At 38.5% G+C, this 12544-nt stretch overlaps 3 protein-coding genes across 4 annotated transcripts; 2 read left to right on the top strand and 1 right to left on the bottom strand.

Moving 5' to 3' along the window:
* The first annotated feature begins 1205 nt into the window (after nucleotides 1-1205).
* Nucleotides 1206-3039, top strand: hddc3 (HD domain containing 3). Of its 2 annotated transcripts, none has more exons than XM_088296840.1 (4): nucleotides 1206-1428; nucleotides 2070-2125; nucleotides 2232-2468; nucleotides 2826-3039. In XM_088296840.1, the coding sequence occupies exons 1-4, from the start codon at nucleotides 1317-1319 to the stop codon at nucleotides 2877-2879; spliced, it is 459 nt and encodes a 152-aa protein (XP_088152966.1). In that variant the 5' UTR covers nucleotides 1206-1316; the 3' UTR covers nucleotides 2880-3039. The 2 variants fall into 2 exon arrangements, with proteins under 2 accessions (XP_088152966.1, XP_088152965.1); XM_088296839.1 differs by having other exon boundaries at nucleotides 2232-2472.
* Nucleotides 3040-3804: 765 nt separating this feature from the next.
* mfap1 (microfibril associated protein 1) lies at nucleotides 3805-7892 on the top strand. The gene is made up of 8 exons (XM_088297272.1): nucleotides 3805-4047; nucleotides 4912-5128; nucleotides 5223-5361; nucleotides 5813-6000; nucleotides 6217-6486; nucleotides 6648-6807; nucleotides 6979-7068; nucleotides 7241-7892. The coding sequence occupies exons 1-8, from the start codon at nucleotides 3966-3968 to the stop codon at nucleotides 7418-7420; spliced, it is 1326 nt and encodes a 441-aa protein (XP_088153398.1). The 5' UTR covers nucleotides 3805-3965; the 3' UTR covers nucleotides 7421-7892.
* On the bottom strand, nucleotides 7852-9540 carry hypk (huntingtin interacting protein K). The gene is made up of 4 exons (XM_088297273.1): nucleotides 9338-9540; nucleotides 8876-8931; nucleotides 8541-8592; nucleotides 7852-8081 (listed from the first exon to the last, which is right to left on the bottom strand). Exons 1-4 carry the CDS (start codon nucleotides 9497-9499, stop codon nucleotides 7986-7988), a joined length of 366 nt encoding a protein of 121 aa, XP_088153399.1. The 5' UTR covers nucleotides 9500-9540; the 3' UTR covers nucleotides 7852-7985.
* Between the last annotated feature and the right edge of the window lie 3004 nt (nucleotides 9541-12544).

Raw genomic sequence — 12544 nt, 5'->3', positions numbered from 1 at the left:
GATGCCAGGCCGTTGTGACCGTGTCAAAGTGCCTGTGATTAAGATACCAAAGCCTAAGTTGCTCCTGATGTTATGTTATCAGTAGATCAATGTGAAGCTTTGAGTTCCATAATAGGTGGAAAAGCACGATACAAATTCCATTCATTTGTTTTGTGTGAACTAATCGGACAGGAAACAGATGAACATTGACAGTTCAAATATACTGTGCACTGTGCGCAGTGACAAACACACCAAAAATAACACCACCAACAACATTCTTGCTTCTTGGAAAATATAGGACCTGTTGGGTGGTGGGTTATAAAATACAAAATGTGGGGCCGTTAGAATTTATTCCTCACACTCGCCCATTGCTTTGTTGTGTGGAAACGAGAGTTACCTTTAATAAATAATATATCCCTTAACAAAGCAAAATTGATAAAACAAATAATTTTATATATATAATTTTGAGAACGATTATTGTGAGGATCTCGAAACTCAGTACTCTTGTGCAAATTTTGTTGAGATGATATTTACTATACGTTTTTGTTTTGTTTTTATTAAACTTTATTAACATGAACAAACCAAACAGTTATTAATACGTACATAATACAGAAAAGACAAAAAGAGCCAGGGGGATTTTAAACAAAAATTCTATATAAATAACATAAAGCAACAGTTTTAATATGTTTACAATACGTTTTTTTTTTAATGTTTACAATATGTTTGACGTCGAACGTCTTCGTCGTAATGACGTCAGCCATTTATAGGTAGGGATGTCCACATGAAATTTGGTGCCAATTGAGCTCAGTTTTTGGACGTTATAAGCAAAGAAAGTACAATGATTTCCAAAGAAGGGTTTGTAATCGGTCCCTTCAATGACTCTTGCTAAACATGGAGAGAGAGGAAAAATATCATATAATAATAATATAAAAAAAAATAAAAAGCTGGAAGGGGCTTAACTGGGGCGACAACGATTAATATTAATATTAATATTAATATTATTAATAATAATAATAATAGTAATAATAATAATAATAGTAATCATCATCATCATCATCATCATTATCATCATCCTAATCATAATCATATTAGAAGGCTATAGTGCATCGTATTGCAATTATTGGGAAAAAAATATTTTGCATTTCAATGGAACAGTCCGTAATTGAGCGTACAGTTTGTTAATATGGAGGAAAAACAAGTACCAACGTGTCGGAACAATTCCTACTAGTGGGTGTTTCCCATCGGATACAGAAAAAAACGACCAGTTGCGCTGTCGGAGAAGTGGCAAACTCAAAACATTGAGGAGTCGTGGAATCTCATTGCGTAAACGGTGTGTCATGAATTTAGACGCCTTGCTATTGGTAGAGACGGTTAATTTCGCCGCCGAAAAGCATCGAAATCAGCGTCGAAAAGACGCAGAACAAACTCCGTATATTAACCACCCGATTGGTAAGTTTGATCTGCACTTCGCTACGCAATCAGGTGTGACCCCAACAAAAGGTGCATCTGACACTTGCATGTTTTAAAAGAAGTTATATAATACAATATTCAACAGCAATGTATTTATGTTAAATGTAAAATACAAAAGTAAAATTATAAAACTTTTTCAAAAATAAATATTACAGAACTGTACGTGGAAGAAAAACGTTTTTTTTCCATTTGCCTTTTTTTGTTTAATGTATTTTGTTATTTCCAGTGCGTAAAGATTAATGTAATTGGAAATTACTGTTGGCGTTTGAGAAAAATACCTACTCAATCAAATACATCATGCAAAAATACTGTAAATTCACGCAAAATGCATGACCTTCAGTAACTTTATAGTAAGTGCCCAAACCCCAGTTTACTTTGCGATTGTGAGCCTAAGCCTTAGGTGTACATTAGACTGCTTTGCTTTTACCCGTTATATATTTGGTTTTATACTATTATAATGTGTGAGAATAACAACAAATACCAATAAAACACTGACACTAAAACTAGTCTCCATTATCCAATTTGTTTTGAAATAATTTCAGTGAAGGAATTGCATAGACAAATAACATTTTCTATCAATTACTCTCTTTTAAACTCTGCTCTGTGTTTTTACTGTTTAGGAGTAGCAAGAATTCTCAGCCATGAAGCTGGCATCACTGACATTGTGGTATTACAAGTATGTATATACTTGAAGATGCACTATGTATGTAAATCTCTTAAATTGCATCCATTGACCAATTTATTTTGTATGTGTGTTTGTTTGTGTCCTTCTTTTATGCAAGGCTGCTCTTCTTCATGACACTTTGGAGGACACAGACACAAAGCCCGATGAGCTGGAAACAAAGTTTGGACAGATTGTAACTCACATTGTTCAGGAGGTGACAGATGATAAGAGTCTGCCCAAACAGGAGAGGAAGCGTCTACAGGTGGAACATGCGCCCCATTGTAGCCACCAGGCCAAACTGGTCAAACTGGCAGACAAACTCTACAACCTCAGGGATTTGAACCGTTGCACACCTGTTGGTAATCACCTTTTGTCTAAGCTTTTGTCTTTTTTTTTAATTTAGGACAAAGTTGAAATTAATATAATTTTAATACTAGCTGAGGCACTTAATTCCTTCAGTTTTTTTCTCACCAGTATATCTTTAGCAGATTGTTTTGCTGCATACTGTGAGCAACACACCAAAAAGAAAAAAAACTATAACAGTGTCCCCCCCACACACACACTTTTCCAATTTCTTTACTCTGAATGTAATTTATCAGTTATGCATAGTTATTACTGAACGCAATTTTGCATATAATAAAAGATAGCAGAAGATTAACACACAAAGCCAAAGATCCAAGTATGGTGACTCTCTTGTTCGTGTGTTTTTTAGGCTGGACAGCTGAGCGGGTCCAGCAGTATTTTGTGTGGGCCTCTGATGTTGTAAAAGGCCTGAAAGGTACCAACTCAGCTCTGGAGAAGAAGCTGGAGGAGTTGTTCAGACAGAGAGAAGTGCAACTCTAACATGGCAGAGATATGACAGAAATTCAGTGTTACATACCTTCCGTTTGTACATTTTGAAATGAATAAATTTATTACCTAACATACAGTATGAATCGCCTTCACTTTTTTTTTTATTTCTAAAGGTCTTAACCTACTTCTATAAACTGTATCATCCATCTATCATGCATTATGAACTCAAATAAATTACACTGACTATAGTGGGGAAGGTGACAAGTATGCATGAAAAAAATGATGAATAAATAAAAATAATGATTGACAGTCTGTAAGGAAAGGAGAGGGGCCAGTTTTGTGATTTACGGGCCTTTTTGTGATTAGATTCACGACAAATTGGCCAGCCCCCTTTTGGAGCTCATTTTCCCCCCTAGTTTCAGCAGAATGGTTGTTTTACCAGACGGTAATAAATACTTTGAATGTAAATGCAGAGCATAACGTGCATGCACTGCTGACAAGACTTGAAGTCATTCCTGCCAGAGAGGCATTGAGAATCACACTGAATTTTGACAAGGTGTGTTTCTAATATTTGGGGTTGCTTATTTATTTATCAAGAGTGGCACACTGTGCTGAAATTCCAGGGCTCCGTTTTACTTGACATAATTAGACATTTTAAATCTTGTGCTGTCTTGACCTGGCAGCTTGGCCTACACGAGTAAAAAATGCAGACTAGGAAATCATTAGAGGTGTAGTCATTTAAATTTCTTGGGATGAGTTTGAATGCGCCAAATCAACAAAAAGTACGAAAGAATTGTAGACATTAGTAGTCAATCAATAGAATGAACGTTTCATGTTAGCCCAGTCGAAACAAAACACGAAGAAGAAGTAGCAGACGAAGAAGAAACATCAACAGAAGAAGAAACAGCAGACGAAGAAGACTTTAGCTCCGCCCACTTTGTGCACCGCACTACTATGTCTTTTGGGATTTTCAATATTTGAAGCCCTGGCACATTCTTTTTTTCTCTCATCTAAATACTATACAACATTCATCTGAGTTTGGTTTGTCCACCAGGCAGCCATGTCTAACCACGATTCAGCCAACATGAAGCTTCCACCTATACAGTCCACGGCTGGAGCCGTACCGGTCCGGAATGAGAAAGGTTAGTCGTCAATGGCTAGCTAAACGCGTACTAGCAAAGCAAACTAATGCTAACGCTAACGCCAAGGCGAAGCACTGTATTGTTCAACCTGATAACGAATTTCCTTATTCTGGTCAATTTACAAAAATAAAAAAATAATATATCGCCGTTAATGATTTGCAACCTATCGTCACACAACCAATGCAATTCTTGGATACAGACTCACAGCCAAGATGTCATAAATAAGTTTAAGGATAACTCGTTAACAAATATTTAAGTACATTTTTTATTCAGAGATATAAGTGAACCAAAACCTTTTTTGCGCTGATTCCGAATATTCCCTGTTTTTTTCCTCTCTCGCCTATCAGGTGGTCATAGTAATAACAATAAAGATAGAATGTGTAATATAGTTATGAGTAAAGTTGTATTCCACTATTATTTATAAATAAGAATTAGGTGGATTTGCTTCTGAAATGTCATGGGTATACATTACAACACAGTAAAATCCGTATTGTACAAGCTTAAAACAAAACAAAAAATTAAAATAAGACGAAAGCAAAAGTTATCTTTTCTTTAAAAAAAAAAATCACTATCAAATATATTGTGAGGGACATAAAGTCAGCTCTGATTAAAATTAGTTGTTGACCAGTGTAATTATATTTTTGAATAGCAGCTTACTGTTTTTCATTTGGCAGTTATTCGAATGAAACTAAAGTGAAAAGATGATTTAAGTTATACGTTTGTACTGGTTTATAAACCCTTTCTACATTTCATCATTGTGTTGGTACTTTTTTTTTTTAATTTCAACTGATGCGTCTGTAAAGATGCATTTGGGAAAGCTTTGACTTTGTACAGTTTATAATCAATTTGTGTAATGTTTCCCAGGTGAGATCTCAATGGAAAAGGTAAAGGTGAAGAGATATGTGTCAGGAAAGCGTCCAGACTATGCACCAATGGAGTCATCAGATGAGGAAGAGGAGGATTTCCAGTTTGTTAAAAAGGGAAAGGAAATTGAGCCTGAGATGGAACAGGAGGAAGAGGATGTGTCTGACCCACGTCTGAAGCGTTTGCTTAACCGTGTCCCTGAGGATGTTGAGGACAGGTATCACCTGTCTGCTGGCTTTTGACATTTTGAGCTCTTCAGAATGACAACTTGTGCATGAAAATTTGAACTCTTTGTTTCCTTCTTTGCTCAGGCTCGCCAGACATCGACAGATTGTAGAGCCTGAAGTTGTTGCTGAGAGCAGCGAAGACTCTGATGAGGGTACGTGGCATCCACAACGTGAGGAGAGCAGCGAGGATGAAGAAGAGGAAGAGGAAGAAGTTGACGATGAGGTTCAAGTCGAAATTTTTTTTTGTACAATTTTAATATTAAAAAAAAAAATTACAAATTTTTTTTTAATTTCAGTACATACTTTACATTTTTTTTTACTCGATTCTTTGACATAATTCAAGTCAAGGGAATTACATTTCTATCACACCAGTTCACAATCGGAGTTGTCTCAAGGCACTTGACACATTGAACAGGTCACAAGAAAACAACAGAAAAAGAAAACCAAATGGACCCAACATTAGCAAGCCCGCACAATCACACCTATATCAACAGCATTCGTCCCACAAGAATAAGTGTGACTTTACTTCTGCTTTCTTTTAGGTTAGTGATAAAGTACAGAGCAGGCCGACTTCCATGAACATTTGGTGCCATTGTTGGAACGGCTCTGTTGGAAACTGAAACCCCTTGCTTAAATGGGAGGGTTAACCCCCTCTCTACCAATTCTTTGTGCAGGAAATTGAGAGGCGTCGAGCAATGATGCGGCAACGGGCTTTGGATCGCAAGACTGAAGAGATGGAAATCCTGGAGGTGGAGGAGGAAGGCAAATCTGGGGAGGAATCTGAGTCAGAGTCTGAGTATGAAGAATATACAGATAGTGAAGATGAAGCTGAGCCCAGACTCAAACCAGTCTTCATCCGCAAGTAAGAGCTGCTTCTATCAAATGTGACAACTTTGTGCCACATTTTCTTCTGGGAGAACTTTTTTGCAAATTTAAGTCAAGCCCAGCTGACTTTCAAGCCAGAAATGTGCAATTATGATTTAAGGTATTGGTGTGGTTGTATTTCATCTTACCAATTCTATCAGGTTTATTTGCTTCCCAAAATTAATTTGGTGCGCCCTGACTGTTTGCATCCCAGAAAAGACAGAGTGACAGTGGCAGAGCGCGAAGCAGAACAGCAAAAGCAAAGAGAACTTGAGGCTGAAGTCAAGAGGCAGCAGGAGGAGCGGCGACGCTACACACTTAAGATAGTTGAAGAGGAGGCCAAGAAGGAGTTTGAGGAGAATCGGCGCACTCTGGCCGCTCTAGATGCCCTCGACACAGACGGCGAGAATGAGGAGGAGGAGTACGAAGGCTGGAAAGTTCGTGAACTGAAACGAATTAAGAAGGACAGAGAAGCTCGAGAAGCGTGAGTAGAAGCTGACATTTTATTTATCAACATGTTGAAAAGCATTTGGCTCGTCAGTGAAGCATATTGCAACAAAATTCCAAATTATTTCATTGTGAAACACTGCTTGATTAGCAGTAATATGGCCTTGACCAATCTTGCAATGTAAATTGTGTTGGCAGGATGGAGAAGGAAAAGTCAGAAATTGAGAGATTCCGCAATATGAAAGATGAGGAGCGCAGGACTGAGCTCCGCAACAATGGCAAAATCATCACCAACAAAGCATCCAAAGGCAAATACAAGTTCCTTCAGAAGTACTACCATAGAGGAGCCTTTTTCTTGGTGAGTTGCTACATGGGTCTATTTTGGGACATGCTGTTGATAATCTCTGCGATCTGCTATGTGGCATAGAGTTAGTAATAATTGTGCTTCTTGTTTGTACCATTATCACCCAGCCACTATTTGCCCTTTGCTTGAAGTAAATGGTACGAGTAAATGTGATTTGTGTGGCAGGATGCGGAGGATGAAGTGTACAAGCGAGACTTCAGTGCACCCACGCTGGAGGATCACTTCAACAAAACCATCCTGCCCAAAGTCATGCAGGTAGGTGGTTGTTAAAAAGTAGTTGAGAAGGGAATACGATTAAGTCAGTTTGGCAAATACGGACTTGGCCGCCTGTGAAGGTTACAACTGTATAATGTTGTTACAATCTTGGAACATGTGTAGTCAAATGTTTCCCATCTTTGACACATTTCTCATCTTAAATCCCAATTAGGTTAAAAACTTTGGGCGGTCCGGACGTACTAAGTATACTCACCTGGTGGATCAGGACACCACATCGTTTGACTCTGCATGGGCTCAGGAAAGTGCTCAGAACAACAAGTTCTTTAAGCAGAAGGCAGCGGGAGTTAGAGACGTCTTCGACAGACCCACAGTGAAGAGGAAGAAGACATAATGTGTGTGCGCTTCAGAGCACTTGGCTCTTGCCTGGACTTTACTTTGTAAAACAGAACTGATTTTGTTTGGATTGTTTCAATCCATCTTAAAAGACATTCAGGTGCATTTGAAAACTGATGTGACTTTTGGTTTCCCTGTATTTTGACCAATAACCATGTTTATTGTCCCAGATGAAATAGACGATTGTCTATCCTGTTGGGGCATTAACAACAAAGCATGTTCATTACTCAATTGCTTCTTTGAGAATTTCTCAAGATGTATAGTAATTTTGTACATATTCCTCACTGGTAAGACTGAGTTGACAGATTTGCTTTCATTTCCCTTCCACGTTTGTGAAAGATTGTCTTTGTATAAATAAAACTTGTATTTTCACAATTTTAAAGAAACAAAGGTACAGCATGAATTTAAACAAGCACATGTAGACAAAAAGTCTTCAAAATATTTTATTGTGAAAAGCTTCCCCAAAAGATTACACCACCACACACTTAATTTGAAGAGTTCAATTTGAATGAACTTGCTCTGAACAAAAGCGATGAAAGAGTCCTGTGTATGCATGTGCATGTTCAGCTGGTTAGAGCCACAAGAGCTTCCACCACGTTGCCCATGTGTTCCCTCAGACTGCGCTCTGCTGCAAACCTCGAAATCTCCATCTCTGACATCTGTATCACAACATGAACATCACCAAACACGCTGCATTAATGGCATGGAAAAAAACTCAAAACACCCGTGACTACTTAGAACCTCACCGCTCAAATTCTATTTATTGTGCTCTCTACGTTTTAGATGATGTATACTACCCAAGTGCTATATGACATGTTTATACCCATTGGGGGTTATATTTAGAAGTTGACAACCATACAATCGTTACTGCTGTTGTTTGTGACATTGCTTTACGTTTGAAGTAGTTTGGAAGACCTCTACTTGTACAGGGAACAAGTCACCAAACTCTTTCAAACCCAAAACAGAACTGCTGGTATCACATAGACTCCCATTATTCACCCAGTTTATATGTTCTAATTCATAACACTTTCATTCATGTGCATTGGATAAGGTACAGATACTTCTAAACTTAAAACATGATTAGATAGTTGGGATTCCTGAAATACTACCAAACTTACAATTAACTCCACATCCTCCTTCTTGATAGTGACTTTGGCCAACTCTTTTTCTCTGAAAGAATAAACAAGACAAAATCACCTTAGGTTTTCACTGCAATCTTCAACGCTACTCAGTTAAAAAAAAATATAGGAGAGGACTGATTACCAGTGTACACAATGTAATGAATATGATGCAACAGTGCCATTTGGTACTAAGCACCAACGTTTTAGTGCACGTGCAATGTGTAATATGGACCGTGTGCTTGAAATGAATTGACACACCAAAGTTTATGTATTTTTATAATTGCCAGAATGATACAACGGAAGTTTTGAAAACATATACATCCAGACGTTACCTCTCTTGTTTAGCTTTCTGTTCTCGCGACCTTCTGTCTCCGATTACTGACATGGCCTGGGAAAAAAAAGCAAATATGATTATAAATATGGGCACTAAATAAATAGAGACAACATTTCGACTGACAAACAAGGACCACTGTAGGGATTTGGAGGGAGTGCTATGAAAAATGTGTCTATATCGCCACAAATCCAGCACGTTTTATAATGCATGTACAATTTTGTTAATAGGCAAGAAATCCAGACACATCTTCTATACTTGTTCAATGGTGTCTCGAAAGGCTGGTACAATGTTATCATGTTCAATGTATATTATGCGTTTATTCCACAACGTTAGCAGTGCTTTTGCCACTAGAACAGCATCAACGTAAAATGTGAATTTTGGTTAGAACTCCGCGACAATACTGCAGTCAGCAGTGACCGCATGTTTGCTAGCAACCGTCAACAGCAGCAAGTTCTCTTACCGTTTGTAAATCGGAACTGGATATTTCTTTCTCCTCCGCATAATCGGTGACCCTCTCCAAATCGGCGGCACCGCTGTCATGTTTACGAGGCTTTTCTGCCGGCTTCCCAGTGCAGTTTTCGTCGGCTTCCAGATCCAAATCCACATCTCCCTCGGTCGCCATGTTTGCAAGGAGTGTGGTTGGGTTCTTTTTCTTCTTCGTTGGGGTTTAACGGCAGTTGCGATTCATTTCGTTACTTTGCCGCCACCCGCCGGACACATCCTCCCTTTTTGTAAAGAAATCATTTTTTCCTCATAGCTACTACAATTGTATCCGAATGACTTCCTTAATACCAACGTGGCTCTTTTAACCACATTATATATTATTTCAAGTAATATAACAATACATTTTAATTAAAAAAAAATATCTTCACGTTTACTCCAAATCAAGCGAAAGAAGCACTGGAATGTAAAACTTCCAATATTCCATTTTAACCTGAGGCTGACCCAATTTCTATGTATTTCCTACTCCTCGATTCCTCTGTTTTTGTTGCCAGGTTTTATTCACTTTATGTCAAGATACTATGTAATATGCAGGACCAAAACTGCCAAAATCAAAAATAAATCTGAACAAAAATATAATGGGAAAAAATATCAATTGATATTTAATTGTACTAATTTATTCCAACATTTATTTTGCTATTTATTTTGTATTGTTTTGTCCGACAGAGAAGTTCTTGCTGGCCCTGATGGTTTGCAGCTTGTTCATGATGTCTTTGAATCTTATGGTGTCGTCCCTGTACTTTTGTCCCCTGAGATCTTCTGTGATCAGAAGAGTGATCGCTTATTGCTGAAGTCACTCCTGCCCTCAGGAGTTTGTCTGTCCACATCACACCCTCCCACTGGGATCGTGTAATATAAATTGTTCCTTTTTGAACAGTTTTAGCTCTGTAGCGAAGATGAGCTTGAATGTAAAGTTTAAATAAAAAATGAAATGTATTAGCAGAGGGCCGCAGGGTGGAACTCACAGTGCAGAGGTCGTCAAATCGATTCCGGCTCCGGCCTTCCTTTATGGAGTTTGCATATTCTCCCCATGCCTGTGTGGGTTGATCCAGCACATTACAGTTTCCTCCCACATTCCAAAAACATGCATGGTAGGTTGATCGAACACTCCAGTCCCGAGGTGTGAGAGCGGACGGTTGTTCGACTCTGTGTGCCCAGCGATTGGCTGGCAACCAGTTCAGGGTGGACAAAATCGTCTGTACTTGGTCAAACCTCAACTCAATGCGCTGGGTATAAATAATCTGGCACTGGTTCTGTCCTTCTTAGACCCAGCGCTGGGTTAGCTAGTTCACCCAATTTGAGTTATTTTTGATCCAGCACATTTAAGAATGCAAAGGCCTACATCAAACACGTCACAGTTACCTGTATACGTACACTTATATAGTGGAATGCTCTATTTTAATAAACCAGAATTTGCTGTGTTACAAGAAAGACACTCTTGACTAACCGTTACAAAATCTAAACTACGGTAAACTAAATTGGGGGGCAGTCCAGTCGTGTGTCATTTTGTTGTTCAATATCATCATTATACAAACTTACCTCGAATACAGACCCCATTCAACTGGTAGAATGTCACAAAGATTAAACATTGCTCAATCTTTGATGAATAATCAATCTCTCATCAATGTAAATTCCTTTGCACTGTGTCATGTCACTCATACAGTAAATGGATACATTATGTGTCTATGTCAAACCACCAGTTTACTGCTCGCAGCTCCAATGAAAGAGTGAGCAGAAACAGTGCCAAGGGACGAGTACTACTCAGTAAAGTAGCAGTTTTACTCTGATGACCGATGGTAGATGAATGGATTGTTTCTCAGGCCAAAGCTTGGATTTAAGCCAATAATTATTGCCCAATTCTATTGAAACCATAGATTGAACAATGATTTGCTGCCTCTAATTTGCTTTTGTTTGTCCTCACTGGCACCTCCCCCTCTCCCACAAGGCGAGTAATTATCTGACAGTGAAAGGGGCCCCCAGGAATGCTGGACCATGAGCGGGTGATTGGATCTTTCTGAGCAACATGTATTTGTCACTGGGACAAAATAGTTTACTACCGCTCATGGTGTTATGACCTATCCTGTTAGACATTAGGGGACGTATTGTATTGGGTCCTTCCTGATTATGCACAGCGCTGATAATTTGTTTCAATGAAATTTATTACAATTCTTAAGAGATTGTTATGATTAGTATTGCTAAACCGTTTCATAGCCTAAAAAAAGAAAAAAGAAAAAAAAGGCATATGTAGAAATATTTGCTTCAGCTGTAAAAGTAACCCCGCCCCCCCAAAAAAAAATGTAACCAGTTATTTATATTTTACAACACATGCAGGAGTGTGACTTCTGTAGTCTTAAGTAGTTTGTTAATTCCAGAAATTTTGTAAACTGAGTTGCATCAGGAAAAAAAAACCTGGCCAGCTCACTTCTGAGCAGAAAATTGCAGAAGCCCATTGGTCCCGCATACGCGTCTCCACCAATTGATCTGTAGCCCACTTTGGATTCTGCATCAATAGTTATAATCAGACCCCAAATTTTTCTGACCATGTATGTTTTTAACACAGTGCATGTACAAAAAGGGGTTGTTTTGTTTGTCAGAATGCACTTCTGTAGTTCAGGTGTCATCGAGGGAAGTTTGAAGAAATGTTAAAAATCTCGGAATGAGTTGCCTCTGAAAGCATTTCTTTAATTACACATATTAAGCGAACCCACTCATAATCCATTAACAACTAAGCAATGCCTCAAGACAAATGAATGGATTTTCTTGATGTCTAACCAGAGGTATCATTTCCTTGTCAGCAGCCAGTTTGGTGGAAGGATGTGGGTGTTTTCATCTTTTGTGTTTGCCAGTCTAATCTTCTTAGCTGAGTGTAGCCTCTCCCTTGTTCCACAGTTCCTAGAAAGCGAATGTTGGCACTGATTCTGTGCCCTTTTTTGACATGCTTAATACTACACGAAATGCGATTGGTTATTCAACAGCGATATCGAGCTCGAGTAATTCAGTTATCTTGGAAATCCTGTTCCTGTCCTTTGCAACACTGTAAGTGTCGTAGAAATTTATTACTGTACTGTAAGAGTTCCATGTCTGATTATGAAAGTCCAGAAAGTAAAAACCTTGCCACAGTTTAGTTTTTGCCACAGGTGCTCCTACTCAACTGTCAGATAAACCA

The sequence above is a fragment of the Idiotropiscis lumnitzeri genome, chromosome 5 (assembly GCF_059441095.1).
Source record: "Idiotropiscis lumnitzeri isolate Australia: NSW breed Sydney's pygmy pipehorse chromosome 5, RoL_Ilum_1.0, whole genome shotgun sequence".
NCBI classification, from domain to species: domain Eukaryota; kingdom Metazoa; phylum Chordata; class Actinopteri; order Syngnathiformes; family Syngnathidae; genus Idiotropiscis; species Idiotropiscis lumnitzeri.
The sequence above is the reverse complement of the archived record's forward strand: the minus strand, read 5'-3'. Positions and strand labels throughout refer to the sequence as shown.